The sequence below is a fragment of the Gigantopelta aegis genome, chromosome 8 (assembly GCF_016097555.1).
Source record: "Gigantopelta aegis isolate Gae_Host chromosome 8, Gae_host_genome, whole genome shotgun sequence".
Taxonomy (NCBI): domain Eukaryota; kingdom Metazoa; phylum Mollusca; class Gastropoda; order Neomphalida; family Peltospiridae; genus Gigantopelta; species Gigantopelta aegis.
In genome coordinates, this window is record NC_054706.1 from 53,333,704 (window position 1) to 53,359,058 (window position 25,355).

General features: G+C 38.0%; 1 protein-coding gene across 1 annotated transcript in view; it reads right to left on the reverse strand.

Moving 5' to 3' along the window:
• LOC121379014 (ubiquitin carboxyl-terminal hydrolase 43-like) overlaps window positions 1-25,355 on the reverse strand; it is a 53,167-nt gene that overhangs the window by 19,075 nt on the left and 8,737 nt on the right. The window contains exon 2 of the mRNA XM_041507450.1: window positions 968-1,288. Coding sequence (XP_041363384.1) covers window positions 968-1,288 — 321 coding nt within the window. The remainder of the gene's footprint in view (window positions 1-967; window positions 1,289-25,355) is intronic.

A 25,355-nucleotide genomic window follows, 5' to 3' on the forward strand; every position in this document is an offset into this window, starting at 1 on the left:
ATTAGTCACAAATACCCAGTCAACTGCATACCCAGTCTGTCACAACATACATGTGTAGACACATGTATTTCGTTCAACATAAGAATGATTAGAGTACTGCTGAAGCAATACATATCCCCTACTGGGCCCAACAAATGTTTGTATCACCTACAGTCCTTCCCACAGGGAACGCCTTTTTTTCATACAGTGTTTCTGCCAGAAAGAAACCACAGTCAACAGGGGGTATTGGGGGGGGGGGGGGGGCCTCCCCCAGAAAGAAAAAAAGGTTAAAATTAAGGTTATGGTTAAGAAAATTGTACAGTAATGATAAGAGTAATTAATTTTATCAAAAGGTTAACTTTACAAAAAAAAATCCATAAAACAATTTGGGTATGGTGCCATACCTGTTTGACAGAAACCCTTTTATACTATAGAATTTACTACAAGTTATTTATTTCTGATTTCCGATTGTTTTCTACACTGAATACAAAAATAGTTAAAAAAAAAGTTATTTCCAAAACACTTTTTTCTTATATCAAACAAAACTGAAATTATTTACAAAAAACATTTTTGTAGGTGGATTGGATGGACTACATGTATATTAAGTTCAAGGGCCATACATTGTAAAAATGGGTAAATTGTCATTAAAGTCAAACTTTATCTGTAACAGTACATGATAAAGCTATATACACAAAATTTCAACTCAATATCTTGAAAAACAATCCGAAAAACTATATATGGACCAATGGACAGACAGACAGACAGATGGACGGAGACAAAACCTGCATTTCCCTCTGGTTGGACCGTTAGGGACCTAATAACATAAATTCTACAAAACAATATACCACAATTCATTCTAATAGTAATCCCTGTACATACATGTAAATATAATTTAACCACTAATCTCTGACTACAGTATTACATTTTATTTACTAAAACACCTATCATTAGCAATTCAAACGAACTACCTTTTTTTTTTTTTCATTACCTTCGAGAATGGAATGTGCATAGCTTCCGACACCTGCGTTCTGAGATCTTTCACCATGTCGTAGGTGTTCATCTTGAGCCCAATCTTTAACTGTCCCTCCCTCCTTAAAGGGACCACCGTGATGAAAACTGGGCGTGGACATTTTTGTGGCAGAGGCAGCGACACGCACACGTATGTGTCGAACGTATTGCTGTGCTTGTTGCAGTCGGGACAGATCAGGGATGACCGGTGCAGGGCTTGAAACAACTGGGAGATGAAGCTGCTGTTATCCGCAGTCAGCGCCTCTTCCGCCAGCTCTTCATCAGACTTCACTGTAGGACTCTGAAATATAAAGGAAAGGAAAGTTCAAATTTTGAAAGTTTATAGAAAGTAAAAAAACAGAAGAGAGAGAACAAAAGCAAATGCACTTTTAATAAACCCACATGTTTTCACTAACAACATAAGTATACACAATGTACCATCAACCTGTATATTATGCAACTTGCAAGTCTTGTTGCAATTTTTATTTATAAGACTAAATATACAGTAGATATTAAATATATCAACAAGGTGCAAAACTACATTTTTCAACTTTTCTGGGAATTCTGCAGTGGCATTCCACTACAAGGTGTCACTTTCACTAAAACTACACTTGAACGTGACCTAAATTGTATACATCTACAAAATCAAGAGGACATTGAATAAAGGCATATCATCAGAAGCAAACATATTCTAAATGATTAATTATTGGAAATACATGAACACAATTTTAGCATTAAACAAACAAGCCCCATATATTTTTGTATAACTCCATAACTCAGTCAAAATTGGATATATTCCATGTTTGACAGTTATGGCTATTAAATAAAGTCCCATTGAAGTCAGGGCTAGCACTAGCCAAATTCGCAAACTGCAAATTTTAAAACCAACTGGCAAATTTCATTTTAATTTGTGGCAATAATTTCATGTAATAATTGATATTATTTTGCTAGAAAATAACTGGGCTTCTGTATTTTTTTTTAAGTTTAAGAGATAATTTGGCGAAATGTTCTTTCCACCCAGAGCTGGCCCTGAAAGTCAAACTTGATCTAGCCATAATTCTGTCAATAACCATGAAATTCAAAATTGATCTGTAACTCTAAATGATAAAGCTATATTATAACTTGTAGGTCAATATCTTGAGCCATGGTGGGGGGGGGGGGGGGGGGGGGGGGGGGGGAGTCCAGTAAACTATATGTGAGACAGACGGACAGATAGACAGATTGACAAACAGACGGATGGAGACAAAATCTGCAGTCCCCTCTGGTTGGACTGGTAGGATACTAATAAAATTTGTCATGACCCAACTGTATGAAATGCACATGCGTGTACAAGTACATCAATAGAGACCACTTCAGGCCTCTCTGTGTGAACGTGACACCAAAAATAATATTTTCTGTTTTCAACATTAATTCTAGGAATGTAACAAATTTATAGTCACATGTCACACACTCAGAAAAAAGAAAGAAAACGAAACATAAATATATCAAGGCGATTAATACTTGCATCACATTTATGTGAAATGTGGTCATTTTGATTAATGCCGTAATAAAGACTACTTGACTGTAATGTACAGGTGTATATATATGTGTACGTGTGTTTATGGTGCATTATACAGGTACAGGTGATAAATCAAACAGCGATGTAACTATGTAAGTTAAATAAATGGCTTTTCTCTTTTGGACCTGTATAAAAACTTCAAATACTGTATTCCACACCTTAACTACAACATATAAACAAGTTGCTTTAAATATGTAAACCATCTAACGATAAACTTAAATATGCTTTTAGGACATTGAAGTTAAGTGATATATACTACTCAAAAGAATTTAAGGGTCAAAAATTTATAACCAAGTAAGTTTCAGAGTGTATTAGATTGATGATGTAAACTACACCAAATTTTTTATTTATTGTTCCATATTTACAAAAAACCACAAATAAACGTCACTGTATACAAGAAAGTCACATGACATGCTGTCAAAGTTGAAGGTTGTCAAACATGCATTTTACACATTAAAACATTCGTTTAATAGTGTGTGAATCCACCCCTGGCGCGAATACACTCGACACATCGTTGCCTCATGCTGTTGATCAGACGTCTGAAGAACTCTTGGGGAATGGCCTGCCACTCTGCCATAAGAAGTTGACCCAAATCATGAAAGTTGTCCGGAGGGGCATGGTTATCCCGAACTCTCCTGCCTAATTCGTCCCAGGCATTCTCTATTGGGGCCAAGTCAGGCGAATATGCTGGCCAATCCATCCTGGCGATACCTTGTTGTCTGAGAAAGTCCGTTACCACCCTGGCGCGGTGGGGTCTGGCATTGTCATCCTGCAGAACTGCCCCGCCGCCAATCTGCTGAAGGCCTGGGAGAACCAACGGCCGGATAATCTCATTCAGATAGCGGATTCCATTCAGATTGCCATCCACCATATAGAGGGGGGTCCTGTGGTGGATAGAGATGCCGCCCCACACCATGACGCTGCCACCACCAAACCGGTGACGTTGTCTAACGTTAACGTCAGCGAAGCGCTCCCCAGGACGTCTGTAGACACGAACCCGACCGTTGTTGAACTAGAGACTAAACCTGGACTCATCAGTGAACATCACTCGACCCCACTGAACACGTTGCCACCACAGATGAAGCGTGTACCAGTGACGTCTGGCCGTTCTGTGACGTGGTAGGAGTGGTGGTCGAACAACCTGGCGACGGCAGTGTAGATTATTGGCTCTCGGACGATTGCGTATGGTTTGATCAGACACTCGAGTTCCAGTCGCAGTCCGCAGATTGTCACGTAATCGGCGTGTAGTGGTGGTGCGTTGACGTAGAGCCATATTGGTGATGTAGCGGTCCTCTCTATTTGTAGTGCTTCGGGGTCTTCCCGAACGTGGACGATTTCGAACAGAATTTCGTTGCTTGGTACCGTTGCCACAGTCGGCCAACGACACTCTGACTGACACAAAGTCTCAGAGCAACATTTCTTTGCGTATTGCCATCCTGAAGCCAAGCAATAGCCCTTCCTCGATCTTCGATAGTCAGTTGAAGTCGTACCATTGTCGAATTTGGAGTGTGCACCGTACACGAACGCAAGCTCCAATTATACGGAAATTCAGCATTGGGAACATGGAATACACGTGCAAAGCGTGCAAATGAAGCGCTTTGTGAAAAAGCAAGTTATGGGCACTTAGCAGACCTTTCGCTTTCGCCCTAATTTACGTGCAAATGTAAGCATGTTTTCGCCATTAGAACTAGTCGACAGTGTCAATGACAGTGGATTTTAATTCATTTATGGGTTGCTTAGACCCACTTTCGTCAAAATGGAACAATACCATGCGTGACATTATGGTCTAGCTAATATAATTGACATTCAGAAAATAATGTTGAAAATATCGTCTGACCCTTAAATTCTTTTGAGTAGTATACTTATTATAATGCATTTTAAGAGTTGGGTGTTGGGTATTTGTTTTGAAAATTTATTTTCACAAATTCTTAAAATGCAAACCTTAATATACAACCCCTATCAGGGTTGTATCAGCTATTTTTCTAGACTCCGATAACTGGCACCATTCCTAATGGGGGGAAGAGACGTAGGTCAGTGGTAAAGCACTCGCTTAATGCGCAGTCGGTTTGGGATCGATCCCCGTCAGTGGGCACATTGGGCTATTTTTTGCTCCAGCCAGTGCACCACGACTGGTATGTGCTATCCTGACTATGGGATGGTGCATATAAAAGATCCCTTGCTGCTAATCGGAAAGAGTAGCCCATTACGTGGCAGAAGCAGGTTTCCTCCCTCAATATCTGTGTGGTCCTTAACCATAAATAAAATGAGTTGAGTGCGTCGTTAAATAAAACATTTCCTTCCTTCCTTCCATTCCCCACAATTCCCCAAAGGCTATGTCGTTTTATATTCCCAATTTTGGAGTAAAACATTCCAAATCTGAATGTAAATAATTACCATTTTTTATTATTATATAAAGATATATTTGGAAAACGATTCCTGACTCTTGGCAAACAACCCTTCCCTTTATGTTTTATAATGCAAAATGGATTATTAATTTGACTTTAATTAATTTGAGATGTTTTTGAAATGAAACTGAAAATTCCCAATTGTTGGTAAAACAACGTTCAAATTCCCAAAAGCAAAGCCAGGGGCATCGAGTCAAATTTGAGAAATAAAACCCTGCTTATGGTAAATTCCTAGATTACTACAAATACCAAACAAATCTTAACCAATACCATTAATATGTAATAACATGTCCCATTCCTAGCTGCCCTTTTTTCTTCTTCTTTATATTGATTTACCAATTTTTCCCTTTAATAATGATTCTATACATTTATATATTGTTATGAAAAATTAAAAAATCCATGTTTTAATAATAACTACAAAGATTTATGGTAATTTCTATGCCAGTGCCATGAATTGTTTTTATGCCACCAGAGTTCAGCATTTTGTTATGAAGCATACAGATTCCAATGGTATGTATGATACCTGTACATGTATCTTAAAGACAGGCCAGGTCTTCATACCTTGCTTTTTGCTGTGCTTGGGATCGATCCCTGTCGGTGCGCCCATTGGGCTATTTCTCATTCCAGCCAGTGCACCAAGACTGGTATATCAAAGGCAGTGGTATGTGCTATCTTGTCTCTGGGATGGTGCATACAAAAGAACCCTCACTACTAATGGAAAAATGTAGCAGGTTTCCCCTCTATGACTGTCAAAATGACCAGGTTTGAAATCCAATAGCCAATGATTCATAAATCAATGTGCTCTAGTTGTGTCATTAAACAAAACAAACAAACAAATCATATCTTGCTTATTACAGTACGCGGTATAATTCATATTTTACTAATGGTTAAAAAGCAATCAATCTTTCACTGCCTACCGTATTTAATAAATGTTTGACCGGTATAGAATTACAAAGCACAAATACTTTCCAACTGAATGTTAGTATTTTCACACAATCTGTGCGTGCATGCTGATAACCGTATGATATGCACTGGAAAGTTTGTCCCCGATCGGCTAATACAGCTAGTATGTTAATACAGTAGAATCTCATTGGCTCGAACACTGTCAGTGCATCAAAGTGTGTTCGACCCATCGGGTAGTTCGAATCATGCATTCGGCCATTGTCGGGTGCTTCTGTAACACAAAAATCAATCGGACAACCTCGCATGTTTACCTAAAACCGGCTGGGCGAGATGGTCCGACTGACTCATGAGTTGATTGGATTTTACTTGCAAGGTTCATTCATCTAACGATTACCGCATTACAATTGTCTGTACCTGAAAGATAATTACCGACAGGTGCTAAATAAACAACACGATAAGCGTGAAAGGGTCGACGAAAAAATTATACATAAACTATTTTTTATATTTCTTCGGACAGACGTAGCCGTTCGAGCTAAATATGTTTAATTTTACAGTTCGGACCAATAAACTGGTTCGAGAGAAAGCTTCTGTTCGACCCCAGGGGTATTTCACCAATCAGCACCAAAATAAAGGGGTTTAATAGAGAGAAAAATCGGGACTTTGTTCTTGGTTTGAGAATACCGGTAGGTTCGACCGTTGGGCGTTCGAGCCAATGAGATTCTACTGTATTTGAGACAAACCAATGAAATTGCTCATTCTTGCCAGTGAACCATGACTGGTGTATCAACAGTGGTGGTATGTGCTATGGTCTGTGGGATGGTGCATATAAAAGATCCCTTGCTGCATTAGGAAAAATTTAGCAGGTTTCCTCTGATGACTACGTGTCAGAATTACTAAATGTTTGACATACAACAGCCGATGATTAATGAATCAATGTGCTCTAGTGGTGTCATTAAACAAAACAAACTCATTCATAGGCTTCAGTATCAACTTGTTTAATATAAGTCATATGGCATTCGTAGCAGATGACAATTGATGCCTATACTGGTAATTTCATTTTCACCTGTTATTTCTATTCTTAATAACATCACTGCTACTACAATGTTTATAAGAAACTCAACCCAAATCTTGATCAAGAATATATTTCCACAACAACTTCAAATAATGAACTCTCCCCATATCTTGATCCAGAACTCGATGGACAGACAGGGCAGTGCTTAAAATGAATCAACTTGGTGCTGAGTATGGACACTGCGTGAATTAATGAAGTAAACCAATAATTTACTCTTTAACAAGAGGTCTGCAGACAAGGCCTGTCTAGACAGAATGATTATTTTCTCAAACACTCAAAATTACACTGACAGCAGCTACAGACAAACCATTGGATCAACGCAATCAGATTCCATGGCAACTTTCTCGACAGTCCGACTACAGCACAGCCATGAGAAATCTTTTTGTACTTGAGAAAATTAAATTCTTCATTGGAATTTGCTTTTAAAAATGTCATAGTGTGTGCCCCAGACTGATACTAATTGTGTTGGTAATACTGTTAATACATATATGTCATACGAACGAAGTTTATGTTATATTTCCAATTTCCAAATACATATAAATTAAACTGATGATGGATGGTTCAGCATATATACACAAGTATACGCAATATTACACATATACTAAAAGAGGACGTCAAATCTTTATAAAATTTATGAAAGCGTAAACATTGTCGATACAGTATTTATAAACTAAAGATTTACAAATTTTTGGTATCTCACCTATACCTGTTATTGCATTTGATCACTATATAGCCATATGCTAATATAAACATGTCATAGTAGTTGGGTGAAACATTTACACCATATGCTTTCACACTTACATGATTTATGATTTGCTAAATTCTTTACGTACAATGTATATACATGTGGACTACCGTTATAGAAATAACTTAATTTATGGAATGAATGTTATAAATCATAGAACATTTATGAATTAAAAGTGGATCCCATTCAGTGCAAACTATTACTATATTTTACTATTTAGACATGTGAAAAGCAAGTCATCCCTGCCCAAGTGGAAGTAGCCCAGCGGTAAAGTGCTCGCTTGATGCACAGTCAGTTTGGGATCAATCCCCATCAGTGGGCCCATTGGGCTATTTCTCGTTTCAGCCAGTGCACCATGACTGATATATCAAAGGCCGTGGTATGTGTTATCCTGTCTATGGGATTGTGGATATAAAAGATCCCTTGCTACTAATGGAAAAATGTAGCAGGTTTTCTCTCTAAGGTTATATGTCAAAATTACCAAATGTTCGATATCCAATAGCTGATAATTAATAAATCAATGTGCTCTAGTGGTGTGGTTAAACAAAAAAAAGTATGCCTAGGGGATATTCAAATTACGGGATCCAAGTGACTACCATAAGCTAAAGGAGTTATGAGAGAAATGTTTGGAAAACAATTTCCCTGAAATACAAATTTGTAATAAAAATTTGTAATAACAAAAATGTCTGGAAAAATTTACATTTTGAAATTAATCTGTTTATGTTGTATAATTTTTGTATACATGTATATGTACTGACAAACATATGCACTGTAAATAAAAAAAATAAAAAATAAACCACATAAATCTAAACTCTGCTTTAATGAGTTTTAAAACATCTTGGATATCATTTTCATGAGAGAAAAATAAGTAAAATTGCTTTTCTTCCAAAAATGTGTATTATACACACCAAGGCATAACCATTTACATGTAAGCACATGATAATAATAATAATAATAATAATTGGTAAAATAATAATAATTATACAGTACTTGGAGCATTGAACATTAGAAAATGTATTGGTCTTTCTACATATAAGTGGGTTTGTCCAACAAGTATCAAGTTTTTTTGATTGTTCGAACTAGAATATAGACATGAATTAAGAATTCATGCAAATGAAAAACATCTGTTTTCATTGCAATTTCTTTACAACTACTTACTGAGCCTGGATGCTTTTAATATACACCTGTTACATCCTGACCAAGCTACACTTTATACATACAAGCAGCTGTTTGGATCAAAAGTGGCTGGAATAAAAATACAATACTTGTCATGATACCATTGACCTCACCATGCTACAGGCATGGATGAAGGATTTCTGAAAGGGGTTGTCCAAATGTGACGACTCATCTCTCCTTTTACACTGAACACATCATACTCGAATTTACAAAAAGGGGGGAGGGGGTCTGGACCCCTGGACTCCCCCCCCACCTCTGGATCCGCTACTGTGCTATGTGATGCTGTTAGACCAGAATAAACCTATGCTTTGTTTGACCTTTCCCAAAGGATTCATCACCAAAAACTGCCCGAAATGTACCGAAATATCAAGTACCTGCCACAACCACCATCCTGTAATATCCTACTGGAAGACACAACTTTTCATGGAGTATCCCATTTACAGAGGTTAAATGTTCTGTAATCCATATTTTAAAAGGGGCTGAATAAACGTTCAGTTTTGAGGGAATTCTGGTTTACAGAGGGTCCGGTTTTGAAGGGTTTCACTGTATGTTATTATTATTATTATTATTATTATATGGTATTTGGTGTTGTGTTAACTTTTTTCACTCATATTACAATCAGTCCCTGAATTTGTCAATAATATTTACAATAATAAGCCTAAAGTTATGCTATTTAGTCACATCTAACTACTTGATGTACTTCATTGTGTGACAAATACATTGTGTGACTGTATATAGCTAAACTACACATAACAAGTGTTTACGACACTATTATGTCAACAGAACAGTTACATGAATACCTGTAGCCTACAGGCAATACCAGGCGTATTATTGTTATTCAAATAGGTCAAGGCTACACTCGGTTTCGGGACAACAACAGATAAGATTTATTACAACTGTGTAAGAGTATGTACAGTGAAAGCCCTCTAAACTGGACACCTTTGGGTCCAAGATAAATGTCCAGTTTTAAGAGGTATCCAGTTTAGAGCGGTTAAGCTCTGTCCTGGTTTTTAAAAAGGGACTCTGTAAAACATCCGGTTTTGAGGGAATTCCGGTTCACACACACACACAAATATTTAATGAAATACATGTTGTCACAATATGTCAAATTACAGTCTTTGTATTTTGTTCTTTTATCATCAATAAATTCTAAAAACGAAATAGTATTTAACATGTAATTTCAGCTGTTAACAAGGCTCTCTGAAAGTCGGTAAAATATAATCACCAGAAAGCCGACAGTCTTTTTAAGTGGTAAAACATGTCAGGGCATTCTTACACTGATGACTCAGGTAGAGTGTATATACAGTTCACGTGTGTTTATACACGTTTTATTATTGTCAAAAAAACTACGACAAAGGACAATGTCATACATGACTGTACATACCGGTATTATCAACACTGATCAAATGAGATGCTTGACCAAGTAAATTCGTTTTTTATTTAATACTTTATTGTTACTGTCAACTATAATTTAAAATTACATATATACTGAACAAAATAAGAAACTTCCACTAACTTTGCTTGAACATAACTTGATGAAAACAAACCGGGGGAATAGTTGTTATATATGCGTTTAAAGAGTGTTCCATGATGCATCATTTGGTGCAAAAATCATGGCCATAGGTTAACAGAAACTGGGAGAAATATTGACCAAGTGGTAGGGGTTAAAAATAAAAACACCCACTTAATAACTGGTGTGATCACCTCTTGAATTGACCACTGCAGTGCATCGCAGGCACATAGAATTGACTAAAGTGTTGATTTCTGCCTGTGGAATATTGTTCCATTCCTGAATGAGCGCTTGACGAAGTTCGTTGACGTTAGCGGGTGGGTTGGGACGACGCCTCAATCGTCTGTCCAGACTATCCCAGGCATGCTCGATGGGGTTGAGATCAGGACTTTTAGTGGGCCAGTCATCATTGAAATCAATGTTATTTGTCCTAAGAAAATTTACAGTGTCTCTAGCTGTATGAGAGGTGGCATTATCATGCTGAAAAATTGAGATGTTGGCGTTGTTATGGAACAGAGGAATGATGTGATGAGCGAGAATGTCATTGCGGTAATGTTGAGCATTTAAATTGCCATCAATGACGACTAGTGGTGAACGATAACCATGGGCAATGGCTGCCCAGACCATGACAGAACCCCCACCCCCGAAACGATCTCGTTCAAGAACACAACAGTCAGCATAGCGTTCATTTCTCCAACAGTGCCATCACCACGTTGTAAAGAAAATCGGGATTCATCCGAAAAAAGAACGGTATTCCAGCGTCGTCGTATCCAACGAGTATGTACACGTGCCCAATTAAAACGATTTAGACGATGATGTTGTGTTAAAACGCATTCGACGTAAGGATGTCGTGCATGTAAACCGTTCTCCCACAGACGATTACGAACAGTGTGCCCACTGATTCGGTTATTGTGAGCCCAGGTGTGTTAGCAGCAGTAGCAGTGGCAGTTTGGAATCGATTGCGCAAATGCGTGTTCATGATATAGCGGTCTTGACCACACGTTGTAACACGCGGACGTCCACGAGGTGGCAAGTCGTTGGTTCTTCCTGTCATTCGAAATCTTACGCGAAGATTTCGTATTGCTCGACTAGAACTCCCAACATGCCTTGCAATGTCTTCTGTCGACATGCCAGCATCAAGCATGCCAATCGCCCGTTCGCATAAATTATTGGGTATTCTTGGCATACTAAAAATGTCACAATGTAAAAAACTTTTATTTTTTTTACAAATTTTGAAGCGTTTTCGTTCACTTGACAACAATGTCAGTAAGACAAGTAAAACAAATTGACTGAATACTACACGGGACATGTCGAACCATGCATGCATGTGCAAATTGAATTTCACGTTGTCGATGATTAACAGTGCAAAAATAATCGATAAAATTCATGAATCCTGATAATACAGCTCACGGCTAATACTACCTATATAATTTCATTACACAATGAATTCTTTAACACAACAAATACTATATGTACAAATCGGAAGTTTCTTTTTTTGTTCAGTATATGTGTAACTTTTATATACAGGTAATACAAAAAAAAAAAAAAGCAAGAAAAAGCAAGAAAAAAAATCACCAGTATCAAAGGGAACAGAATGAGAATGTTTAACCCACAATGTTTTCAATTAAGGCTATTAGGGATCTAACACAAGGGGTTATTTGGACACAAGGTCTAGAATCAGAAGAAACTCACTGCCACCACACAGGTTATTCATACCGAATAGTACCAAGAGATAAACACTTTTCCACTGACAGAATAGCACATACCAAGGAGATTGGCATCACAGTTAACCATCAGGTATCTCATACTTCATGAAAATTTGGGGACCCCCATTCCTATCCTGAGTTTTCTGTTCTAGCAAGACTTCTCCTTAGAGTTGGGCAGTACTGAAATTTCAGGTTTGGTACAGGTGTTGGTATCTGTTTTGGGGGGTGATTTACCTCGGTATAGGTACAGTATACAATAACAACATCGAGCAGTATTCTTGGCTTTAAATGCATGCCCAAGTTAAGGCTCACCCTCTAATGTCATCTAAATAAAATTAAGTTCCATACACAAGGCCCTCATCTCTCTTTCTCTCTTCTCAGCTATTTTGTATTCGTCTGAACAAAATAAGAAACTTCCGCTAACTTTGCTTGAACATAACTTGATGAAAACAAACCGGGGGAATAATTGTTATATATGCGTTTAAAGAGTGTTCCATGATGCATCGTTTTGTGTAAAAATCATGGCCATAGGTTAACAGAAACTGGAAGAAATTTTGACCAAGTGTGGTAGGGGTTAAAAAAAACCCCACCCACTTAATAACGGGTATGACCACCTCTTGAATTGACCACTGCAGTGCATCGCAGGCGCATAGAATTGACTAAGTGTGTATTTCTGCTTGTGGAATATTGTTCCATTCCTGAATGAGCGCTTGACGAAGTTTGTTGACGTTAGCGGGTGGGTTGGGATGACGATTCAATCATCTGTCCAGACTATGCCAGACATGCTCGATGGGGTTGAGATCAGGACTTTTAGCGGGCCAGTCATCAATGAAATCAATGTTATTTGTCCTAAGAAAATTTACAGTGTCTCTAGCTGTATGAGAGGTGGCATTATCATGCTGAAAAATCGAGATGTTGGCGTTGTTATGGAACAGAGGAATGACGTCATGAGCGAAAATGTCATCGCGGTAATGTTGAGCATTTAAATTGCCATCAATGACGACTAGTGGTGAACGATAACCATGGGCAATGGCTGCCCAGACCATGACACAACCCCCACCCCCGAAACGATCTCGTTGAAGAACATAACAGTCAGCATAGCGTTCATTTCTCCTATGGTAGACGCACACCCTGCCATCACCACGTTGTAAAGAAAATCTGGATTCATCTGAAAAAAAGAACGGTATTCCAGCGTCGCCGTATCCAATGAGTGTGTACACGTGCCCAATTAAGACGATTTAGACGATGACATTGCGTTAAAACGCATCCGACGTAAGGACGTTGTGCATGTAAACCGTTCTGCCGCAGACGATTACGAACAGTTTGCCCACTGATTCGGTTATTATGAAGCCCAGGTGTGTTAGCAGCAGTAGCAGTGGCAGATTGGAATCGATTACGCAAATGCGTGTTCATGATATAGCGGTCTTGATCACACGTTGTAACACGAGAACATCCACGACGTGGCAAGTCGTTGGTGCTTCCTGTCGTTCGAAAAATCTTACGCGAAGATTTCGTATCGCTCGACTAGAACTCCCAACATGCCTTGCAACGTCTTCCTTCGACATGCCAATCGCCCGTTCGCGTAAATTATTGGGTATTCTTGGCATACTAAAAATGCTACAATGTAAAAAACATTTTTGAAGCGTTTTCGTTCACTTGAAAACAATGTCAGTAAGACAAGTAAAACAAATTGACCAAATACTACACAGGACATGTCGAACCATGCATGCACGTGCAAATTGAATTTCACGTTGTCGACGATTAACAGTGCAAAAATAATCGATAAAATTCACGAATCCTGATAATACAGCTCAAGGCTAATACTACCTATATAATTTCATTACACAATGAATTCTTTAACATAACAAATACTATATGTACAAATCGGAAGTTTCTTTTTTTGTTCAATATATATAGTTACTAAATGGCAGGAAACATTTTTCAACACAAAAAATTTCTTATTTAGAAATTTGCTCGGTACGGTAAATCGGTATTGATATGATACCGAACGGTATATAAGGTATACCGCCCAGCTCTACTTCTCCAACAAAATAAACACATACTTTGTGTGTGTGTGTGTGTGTGTGTGTGTGTGTGTGTGTGTGTGTGTTTCTGAGGGTTTTTTAAAACACAATCTTACTGTACAATGTTTTAAATATAAAACATTTGACAGAGAAATACATTTGGAAAAACTCAGCTTTTGGTTGAAGTACATGTATCTGTTGGAACAAATAATAAATTTGCACATATACATTGTATGTATGAAATTATTTTAGTCAAAAATCAATACTGAGGTACTATAAAACATTAGGATGTTCACAAATCTATTGGTGTTATATATAGAGGATTCGTCAGAGTATTTTTTAATATGGGAAATATCAACCGAGGCTTCGTTAATCTGTATTTGTTGAGGCTCTGCCGAGACAAATACAGATGAACAGGCCGAGTATTAAAAAATACTCGTGACGAATTCTATTTATCATATCACTGTCAATTTTGTTTATTTTCCACTTAAATGATTAATAAACAAACGTTATGACGTATGAATACATGTACATGTCAATCACTCAGCTGATAATCGGTTTGTCAATACACCTTGAAGGTTATCTATGCTTTCTGAAACTAGGTTAAAAGCGGAAACAAAGATTGTAGCTATTTAAACAATTTAATAGTTTTATATATAAACAATGAAATTATAATAAAATAATTGACAATAGCCAAATTTTTCAAAATAACTTTTCGCGGCATTTTGCCGAGTACTACGTCATTGTCAGACATAGGCCTATCTATGTAACTGACCTATTTAAGGGCTTCATCAAGTTCAGTCTGAGTCTGTCGAAAATAAGTCTTCGTCGTTTTAGGGGGACAACGGGACTTTTAGGCTGAGCCACATTTATTACGATGTTGCTTTGGAAAGAGGTAAGACTGTTCGGTTCGTAATGTCCCCCGGTTTCTTTTCGTACACTGATGTAAAACTTGCACAGAATTACATCGAGTTCTTTGGGGGGCATTTCATGTATTGGTCTGGACTCATTGATTGATTGTAGATAGTTTTCAAAAATGCGCATGTCGTATAGAGTTTTTTTGGCAGTATTCTTATTTTCATTTTCTGTAATGACATTGCCAATCATTGTATCATCTACTTCTACAAATCTACGAATTTTGTTTTTTGGGCCTGCCGGATTGTGGCGTCTGCTTCGATGTCCGTGGATCTACCCTATCCCCTGTTTGCACTAACTAAACGTTCTGGTGACAATTCAGGTTGAATCATAACTATATAATTACCGGAAGGTAGAGTTGCTTTGATTGTAGCACTTCCTTTTTTATCGATAGTAACGCTATCTCCGACTTCAAAAGACGCCATGTTTGTTTGTCAACAATTTTGACAGGTGAAAATAGTTCTACGTTTTCGGTATATAATTTGCATAATAATGTAATTTGCATACTTATGTTCTAAATATTTGCATACTTATGTCTCAAAATATGTGATTTATGTAATGGGCGTGCCCAATGCTATTCCTTAGTAGTGATATGATAAAGAGATATTCATATTCTAAGTAAGAAAACTGTAATTTTAATAATATACAAGTATTTTATTTGTCGTAAACGACTGCAAACTTTAACTGAAGTCCCTTTAATTGAAGCATTTTCAGAGTTAAATTAATTTTGATAAACTAGTTATAAAATGTACAAGTACAAGTCATTTTCAAGTGAAACACAAATACTTGATATTTATTTCAGGAAAAAAAAAAAAAAATTGTAAGTTTTACCAGGCTGCAAATTTAGGATTCTGTGCTTGATTGAATTCCAGATTTTGTATTGTAACAGAAAGATTATGAGAAGGAATCCCAAAATATCTAGATTATATAAATTTGACAATTTTGGCAGAATTATAAAAAGAAAACAAACAAAACAAAAAAGCCCAAAATTATTCACTGCTTGTTTACCAATACTGAACATCTTTTAATTATTATAGCCCATAATATAAAGTCTGAAGTATAAGATATCCGTGTCCATTTCAACCGGTGTAACGAAGGCTGTGGTATGTACTATCCTGTCTGTCGGATGGTGCATATAAAAGATCCCTTGCTGCTAATCGAAAAGAGTAGTCCATGAAGTGGCGACAGCGGTTTCTTATCTCAATATCTGTGTGGTCCTTAACCATATGTCCGACACCATATAACCGTAAATAAAATGTGTTGAGTGTGTCGTTAAATAAAACATTTCCTTCCTTCCTTGTCCATTTTTGCTTATGTACCCTACATAAGTGTTTGTTGTTTAAGATCTCAATGCCGTGGAGATTGCTAATGGGATTTTAATTGTCACACTTTTTTGCTGTGGACTATATTCAAAAAACATTTCCATGACATATTTTTCAACGTGGACATATTTTAAATTACAGGGGTTGTGACCATGTGTTTCTCAAGGGATGATGTAACACTTAAAAAATATGGCAGAATCAGACTGCTCAAACTACACGCATGGTTTTCCTCAATGTGGTTCAACACAAAATACAAATATTATGTATAAATTTAACTAAATACTAGTAAGGCTTCTTAAGTTTAACTTAGTTTAGTTTTTAGTTAATTTAGGATCCAACAAACATTCATTGGTTTTCAGATTTCTATCTCTGTTGTTATGTTTATCTCCAAGTAGAAATCAAACCCATTCCAAAACAACTTAAAGTCATCTGTGCATTTATATATTTAGTTACAACTGTACAAAGAAACCTATGGTGTGCCTACATAATAATATTGATATATTTCAAACGAAGATAAAAAATCAAAATATTTAAAATAAATGTAACAAATGTAATTGTATTATACTATGAATAAACAAACAAATAAATTAATGACTGAATGAAAGAATACAGGTATATATCTAATGACACCCCAGCACAAAGAAAAAATGGCTACTGTGTCTTAGCTGTACATAAAGCATCATATGGGTGAAAATACACATATAATTTAATGTATTTTTATTATTTTAAGTTTGAAACTTGCCAACAGACATTTCAAGTCTGTCTCTATATACATGTGGTTCTTCCCAGCCTCCAAGAACATTGTTTTTTTTGTAAATAATTTCAGTTTCATTTCACAGAAGACAAAAAGTCCCCCCCCCCCCACCATTTTTGTGTGAAATTTAAAAAACAACTGGTTCAGAAATAAATAGATTGTAATGTATACAAGCTCAATTTGACTGAAATCATTCTTCTATTCTGCCTTGATTTTCATAATGGTATTTAAATAATATCTGACGAGTCCAGATGACCTTCCATTGTGAACAGTCATTACAAAGTAAAAAGGTTTTTTTTTTTAATGATACCACTAGAGCACATTAATTTATTAATTATGGGCTACTGGATATAAAACATTTGGTAATTTTGATACATAGTCTTAGAGGGGAAACCCGCTACATTTTTCTATTGGTAGCAGGATTGGAAAAATCCTGTGCCCAGATCGCCCCGGGGCTACCAGATTTCACAACCGGGCAACCAATTTCGCCCATGATGTAAACCTGGTGGGTTACTGGGACAAAAAAAAAAAACCCCACCAACAACACCCCATCCACCCCCTCAAAATCCTGGCTACGGACCTGACTCATCTCAGGACTTAATTTGTATAGTGTTTCATTGATTGTTTATAAAAGGTAGTGCTCCTCCCCCTAGGATTTTAATCAGGGTATGGCCCCGGAAAGTGTTATCTTCTCTCAAATGATGTCTGACTTACAAATGGGCATAAACAGAAAGGATTAAGGAAAGAGGGTTCCATTGTAGAGGAAGTTGTGTTTGCCAATATACAGTCGGAAAACACAGACGGCACAGACATAGAATAAAAATATCCCACCTGTACAAATGACATGCTTGTATTATATATATTCTTTATTAATAAATGAGACAAATGATAACACTTATTTGTAGTTTTATTATTCTTGAAAGTAATTATCACAATCTTAAATATAACTCATAGATAATACTGTATAAGAATATTTGGGGGCTACCAGAATATGATGCTGGGCTATACCACAATTTAGGTACCTGGTGGCGGTGGGCTACCAGAATATGATGCTGGGCTATACCACAATTTAGGTACCTGGTAGCGGTGGGCTACCAGAATATGATGCTGGGCTACCACAATTTAGGTACCTGGTAGCGGTGGGCTACCAGAATATGATGCTGGGCTATACCACAATTTAGGTACCTGGTAGCGGTGGGCTACCAGAATATGATGCTGGGCTATACCACAATTTAGGTACCTGGTGGCGGTGGGCTACCAGAATATGATGCTGGGCTACCACAATTTAGGTACCTGGTAGCGGTGGGCTACCAGAATATGATGCTGGGCTATACCACAATTTAGGTACCTGGTAGCGGTGGGCTACAAGAATATGATGCTGGGCTACCACAATTTAGGTACCTGGTAGCGGTAGGCTACCAGTATGATGCTGGGCTACCACAATTTAGGTACCTGGTAGCGGTGGGCTACCAGAATATGATGCTGGGCTACCACAATTTAGGTACCTGGTAGCGGTGGGCTACCAGAATATGATGCTGGGCTACCACAATTTAGGTACCTGGTAGCGGTGGGCTACCAGAATATGATGCTGGGCTATACCACAATTTAGGTACCTGGTGGCGGTGGGCTACCAGAATATGATGCTGGGCTACCACAATTTAGGTACCTGGTAGCGGTGGGCTACCAGAATATGATGCTGGACTACCACAATTTAGGTACCTGGTAGCGGTGGGCTACCAGAATATGATGCTGGGCTATACCACAATTTAGGTACCTGGTAGCGGTGGGCTACAAGAATATGATGCTGGGCTACCACAATTTAGGTACCTGGTAGCGGTGGGCTACCAGTATGATGCTGGGCTACCACAATTTAGGTACCTGGTAGCGGTGGGCTACCAGAATATGATGCTGGGCTACCACAATTTAGGTACCTGGTAGCGGTGGGCTACAAGAATATGATGCTGGGCTACCACAATTTAGGTACCTGGTAGCGGTGGGCTACCAGAATATGATGCTGGGCTATACCACAATTTAGGTACCTGGTAGCGGTAGGCTACCAGTATGATGCTGGGCTACCACAATTTAGGTACCTGGTAGCGGTGGGCTACCAGAATATGATGCTGGGCTACCACAATTTAGGTACCTGGTAGCGGTGGGCTACCAGAATATGATGCTGGGCTACCACAATTTAGGTACCTGGTAGCGGTGGGCTACCAGAATATGATGCTGGGCTACCACAATTTAGGTACCTGGTAGCGGTGGGCTACCAGAATATGATGCTGGGCTACCACAATTTAGGTACCTGGTAGCGGTGGACTACCAGAATATGATGCTGGACTACCACAATTTAGGTACCTGGTAGCGGTGGGCTACCAGAATATGATGCTGGGCTACCACAATTTAGGTACCTGGTAGCGGTGGGCTACCAGAATATGATGCTGGGCTACCACAATTTAGGTACCTGGTAGCGGTGGACTACCAGAATATGATGCTGGGCTACCACAATTTAGGTACCTGGTAGCGGTGGGCTACCAGAATATGATGCTGGGCTACCACAATTTAGGTACCTGGTAGCGGTGGGCTACCAGAATATGATGCTGGGCTACCACAATTTAGGTACCTGGTAGCGGTGGGCTACCAGAATATGATGCTGGGCTACCACAATTTAGGTACCTGGTAGCGGTGGGCTACCAGAATATGATGCTGGGCTACCACAATTTAGGTACCTGGTAGCGGTGGGCTACCAGAATATGATGCTGGACTACCACAATTTAGGTACCTGGTAGCGGTGGGCTACCAGAATATGATGCTGGACTACCACAATTTAGGTACCTGGTAGCGGTGGGCTACCAGAATATGATGCTGGGCTACCACAATTTAGGTACCTGGTAGCGGTGGGCTACCAGAATATGATGCTGGGCTACCACAATTTAGGTACCTGGTAGCCCGGTGGGCTACCACTAAACTGAAACATTTTTCCAACCCTGAGTAGCAAAGGAAATTTTATATGCAACATCCAACAGACAGAATAGCACAACCTTTGATATAGCAGTCACAGGGCTATCTCTGGGTAATCAGAAAAGTTTGCCAAATTATCTTAAAAAATCAAAACCCATAGCTATTTTCCAACAAAATATCAATTATTACACTAATTAGTTTTGCCAATTTTAAAAAACATTTTCACCAATTGATCTTAAAATTCGCAATTGCCGAATTTAGTGAGTGACATAACTAGCCCTGCAGTCATCTGGAGCGAGAAATAGCCCAATGGGCTCACTGACAGGGATCGATCCCAGACCAGCCACGCATCAGGCGAACGCTATACTAGTATTACTATAAGGCTAAGTCCCGCCCCAGTAGACCATTCCAAATGCATTAAGGTCAAAGTAAGTTAATTTAACATGCACATGATGGTACTGATGGAACATGGAAAACAGTTCAAGTTCATGCATTTGTGCTTTAACAAAAAGTGTGCTTGCGAACTTTGTTTTCAAAAAAAAATTAAATACAAAGGATAACCCACGTGTATAACTGTAAACAACTTGACAATAGAATGACAGCCACACCAGCCAACCTTACTACAAACTGCAAAAATTGACATTGAAAATCACTTGCAATTATTTCTTGGTTCATGCAAGTACATTTGTATGAACTGAAAACAAAAATGAGCACAATGTCTGACTTCATAGCACACAGTATACATACCTGATTTAAATAAAGTTTTGTTGGCATACTATTATACCAGGCGCAGATCCGGGGGGGGGGGGGGGGGGGGGGGGGGGGGGGGGGGGGTGTCGAGTGGGTCCAGACCCTCTGCTCAGGACAACTTTTTTTTCACTTATTTTAATGAGTGAGTGCATGAACTTAAATATTTTTCATTTAATTAGTTGTATATGAACCCTCCCCCCAGCCCCGCAAAAAATTCTGAATCCGCACCCCCATATATACAAAAAAACAAAGAAAAAAGATTCCTTGCTGCTAATAAAAACATAATTGCTTGAGAAATAGATTTTTTTTTCTTGCATGTTCAGGCATACATTTTGTATTCTAGTCTGGACATGTAATAGCCACTGATCAAACAATGTGCATGGGTATTACTAGTCTGTCCCATCCTCCTACAAAAATGTTTTGTTTTGGTAAATATTTTCAGTTTGGTTTGACCTAAAAAGAAAAGTAACAGTGTTTTGGAAATAACAAAATTATACTATTTTTGTGTGCAATTTAGAAAACAAATGGCTCAGAAATAAATAACTTGCAGTAAATTTCATTGTATGAAAAAAAGCCACTTCCTGTGGGATGAACTGTAGACTGACAATCGGTACAGCACTCGTGTGAGGTATTCCGTGTCAATTAAGAATTGAATCTCCTCTGTGGACCTATTCTCATTGGGTTTCTCCTGTTCCAATCAAGAGGATGGGATTTAGCTCAGTCGGTTGAGTGCTCACTTGAGGTGCTTGCATCACAGGATTGAACCACCTCGGTGGATCCATTCAACTGTGAGTTTTTTTTACCCGTCCAGTGCACTGTGGCCGTCAAATGTCGTGGTGTGTGCTTTCCTGTCTATGGGAAAGTGCATACAAAAGATCCCTTGCTGCATTAGAAAAAGGTAACCGGTTTCCTCTGATGACTATGTACATCAGAATTGCCAAATGTTTAACATCCAATAGCTGATGATTAATTAATCAATGTGCTCTAGTGGTGTCATTAAACAAAACAAACAAACTTTTTATTTCAATCAATGTCCCACGACTGGTATATCAAAGGTTGTGGAATGTGCTGTCCTGTCTGTGGGAAAGTGCATACAAAAGATCCCTTGCTGCTGATAAAAAAGTGTAGTGGATTTCTACTATGTGTCGTAACGACCACATTTTTAACATCCAACAGCCGATGATAAATAAATAAACATTCTTTAGTGGTATCATTAAACAAAACAACCGTTAGCTTTTACTTGACCCGTCGGTGGGCCCATTGGGTTATTTCTCACTCCAGCCAGTGCACCACGACTGGTATATCAAAGGCCGTGGTATGTGTTATCCTGTCTGTCGGATGGTGCATATAAAAGATCCCTTGCTGCTAATCGAAAAGACAAGCCCATGAAGTGGTGACAGAGGGTTTCCTCTCTTAACATCTGTGTGGTCCTTAACCATATGTCCTACGCCATATAACCATTAATAAAATATGTTTAGTGTGTTGTTAAATAAAATACTTCCTTCCTTCTTTTACTTGACTGATACTGGTTTCCTTTTTCCACATAATGTAAACTATTAAAATCAATACACTATGACTAATGATGCTGCCTCATTACACTAAACACCCAGCAATTTTAAAACAAATAAAAAAACAACAACAACAAATACATGTAATTCAAGACCTCATCAGACATTAAAAATGTAAATTTAGAAATGGCAACAATTATGGATTTTTATATAAAAAAAATTGTCAATCTAAGCATGAGTACAATGTAGTGCATTCAACATGATTAAAATAATTGCAATAATCAGTTTGACACAATGCAGACACGAACTCTGAAACAAATGTTATGAATGTAAATGCCAAGCCATATTAATAACCCGTTAATGATACAAGTTGTCGCAAACAATTACATTTAGAAAATTGTGATAATAAAATGTTTGCATGCCAACCACGGCCGCGTGTGACAACTAACAAATCCACGCTATGTGAATTATCCCCTCGGACACAAACTGTTGGTACAAACAGGTAGCAATCGGAATGCCCCGCAGTTTGGGCAAACCGGATAATGTTCTGTGTCAATCACAAAATCCAGTCTGTCAATAGAACTACACCAAGCAGTTCCATGTTGTTTGAGGTCTTGTAACCCCTCGAGCCCTACAACACTTTTCCCCCATTGTGACAGGTTTGTTTTCTCACAAAAAAAGGAATGAATAAGGTTAAGTGGTTTGGTCTCTTGATCCATAAATAAATGAATGAATTTTATGAAGGGGGAAAACATTTTAAAAAGATTTTTTGTTTTCAAAACTGTCAGGCTTAGAGACATTTTTTGTGTATACTATATTAAATTTCCATTCATGTATCCAACACGGGTTCTTGTAGTATAGTACGTACAGAGTACAGGTGCATGTATGTGTACCTGTATGTCGTCTATATATAGCTAACTGTAGTTATCAGGCATATAACGGCATAGGGTCAAAGGTCACTGACCTCACTGACCTCACTGGTCAACAAAAATCTGGTCTATCTACCTGTAACATCTTAATGTGGTCACCAAATACAATGTACGACTTTAACATATACATGTATTCATAAACCAGTGTTCTAAATGTCCACAGACCCTCAGGGGATTACACGAAGACCCATTAGCATATCTGGGGTTATGTACATACATTTGTATGGCACAGTTATAGGAAATGAAGGTACAGGTGTATACTGGAGCTATAAAGTTAAAGTTAGTTTATTTTGTTTAATGACATCACTAGAGCACATTGATTTATTAATCATCGGCTATTGGATGTCAAACATTTGGTTATTTTGATATATAGTCTTAGAGATGGAACAACCACATGTTCTGATTAGTTTCAAAGGATCTTTTATATGCACCATCCCCCATCCCTCACAGGATAGCACATACCATGGCCTTTCATATACCAGTCGTGATGCACTGGCTGAAATGAGAAATAGCCCAATGGATCCACTGATGGGGACTGATCCTAGTCCGACCGTGCATAAAGCAAGCACTTTATCACTGGACATATATGACATACCAGACCTTGCCATGAAAAACAATTGAGGGGAGTCATTAGAAGTCAAAGAAACACACAGTTTAAATGCATTTTCTATATAACTATAGTTACCTTCAGCTCCTCTCTGCAGGGTCAAATGAGCTACGGACCCAACATTAATGACACTAACAAATTAGATAAACCATATATTGACCTTTACATATATATGAAGACTATTCAGTCATTGCATTTCTGGAAGTAGAGAAGATTTATTAAAATTGGTGATATGCCTGTTAATGAGTTTTCTGGAGAAGCACACACATTAATGAATGATTGTCAGTTTGTTTTGGACCAACTACTGATCGATCTGACTGAAATCAGCTCCACTGGTCCATAACAACCTGTGCATTTGACAGCATCTTATTCATTTCTTTCATTTGTAGTTATTTTTGTGTTTATATTCAATTAAGGTTCAAGCATGCTGTCCTGGATACACACACACCTCAGCTTTATGGACTGTCTGTCCAGGACAGAGGGTTAGTGGTTAGTGAGAGAGAAGTTGATGCAGAGGTCTTACCTATTGAGTTGTTAAACTCTTTCTAGGTGGGAGACAGTACCAGGAAGTGAACCCAGTACCTACCAGCTGTATGTCAGATGGCTTAACCACTACACCACTGAGGCTGGTGGACTGTTGAAACTCATGTCCAGATAACCTATCAATATCATTCAACCAATCAAAACCTCACTTGCAGAATTATGCTGCATCTCTAAAAAATGTTTCAGCTAAATTACAAATTATGCCAGAAACTAATTTTGATATAGATGCTGAACTTTTGTTTGAAGATGGAAACAAACTTAACAGTACAGCCATAAAATGTATTTCTTCTAGTACAGAGTTTATTCCTACTCTTTTTCAATATTTTCTAGGTTGAAATCAGCCAATGTTTTTACTTCAGCCATGATTGATTGGAACTGTAGCGGTTTATAGTTGGACTATACCAATTCAAATCCCACAGGCGACCATGTTAACGTTTGTGTTTAAAAACACTATATGCAATATATCAACCAAACTATGACCCATAAATATCAGTACTACAACCCCTACCTCAAAGTATTAACGGCAGAAAATGGTACCTTTCATGGCTCATTTTCGGTATAACCAGATGTTTTTACAACACCCCTAGTTTCACACAAAATTACAGTACTTTTTTTTACATGTACCCCATACATGTTCCAAGCACAAGGCTACTTGACACAGTGGTACTAGATGAATTAAAATTGTATACATTTTTAGCCCAGATGAAACTAATTTTTTTTACAACCAACACACTCACATTTATAACCAGCCGGAAATTAATTGGTATAGTGCTACCTTATATGAACCACAGTTATAATCATCGCAAACCAATGACAAATCGGTGGAATTTTTATTCATCACCATGCCAGTTTCTCATATACATGAGTATCCAGTAAGCAAATCAATGACGGATATTCATAAATTACAATCACTTGTAAACAACAGTCATTAGTGCTCAAGCAATTATCTTGTGATTGCAAACAATTAGTTTTTTTTATCTATC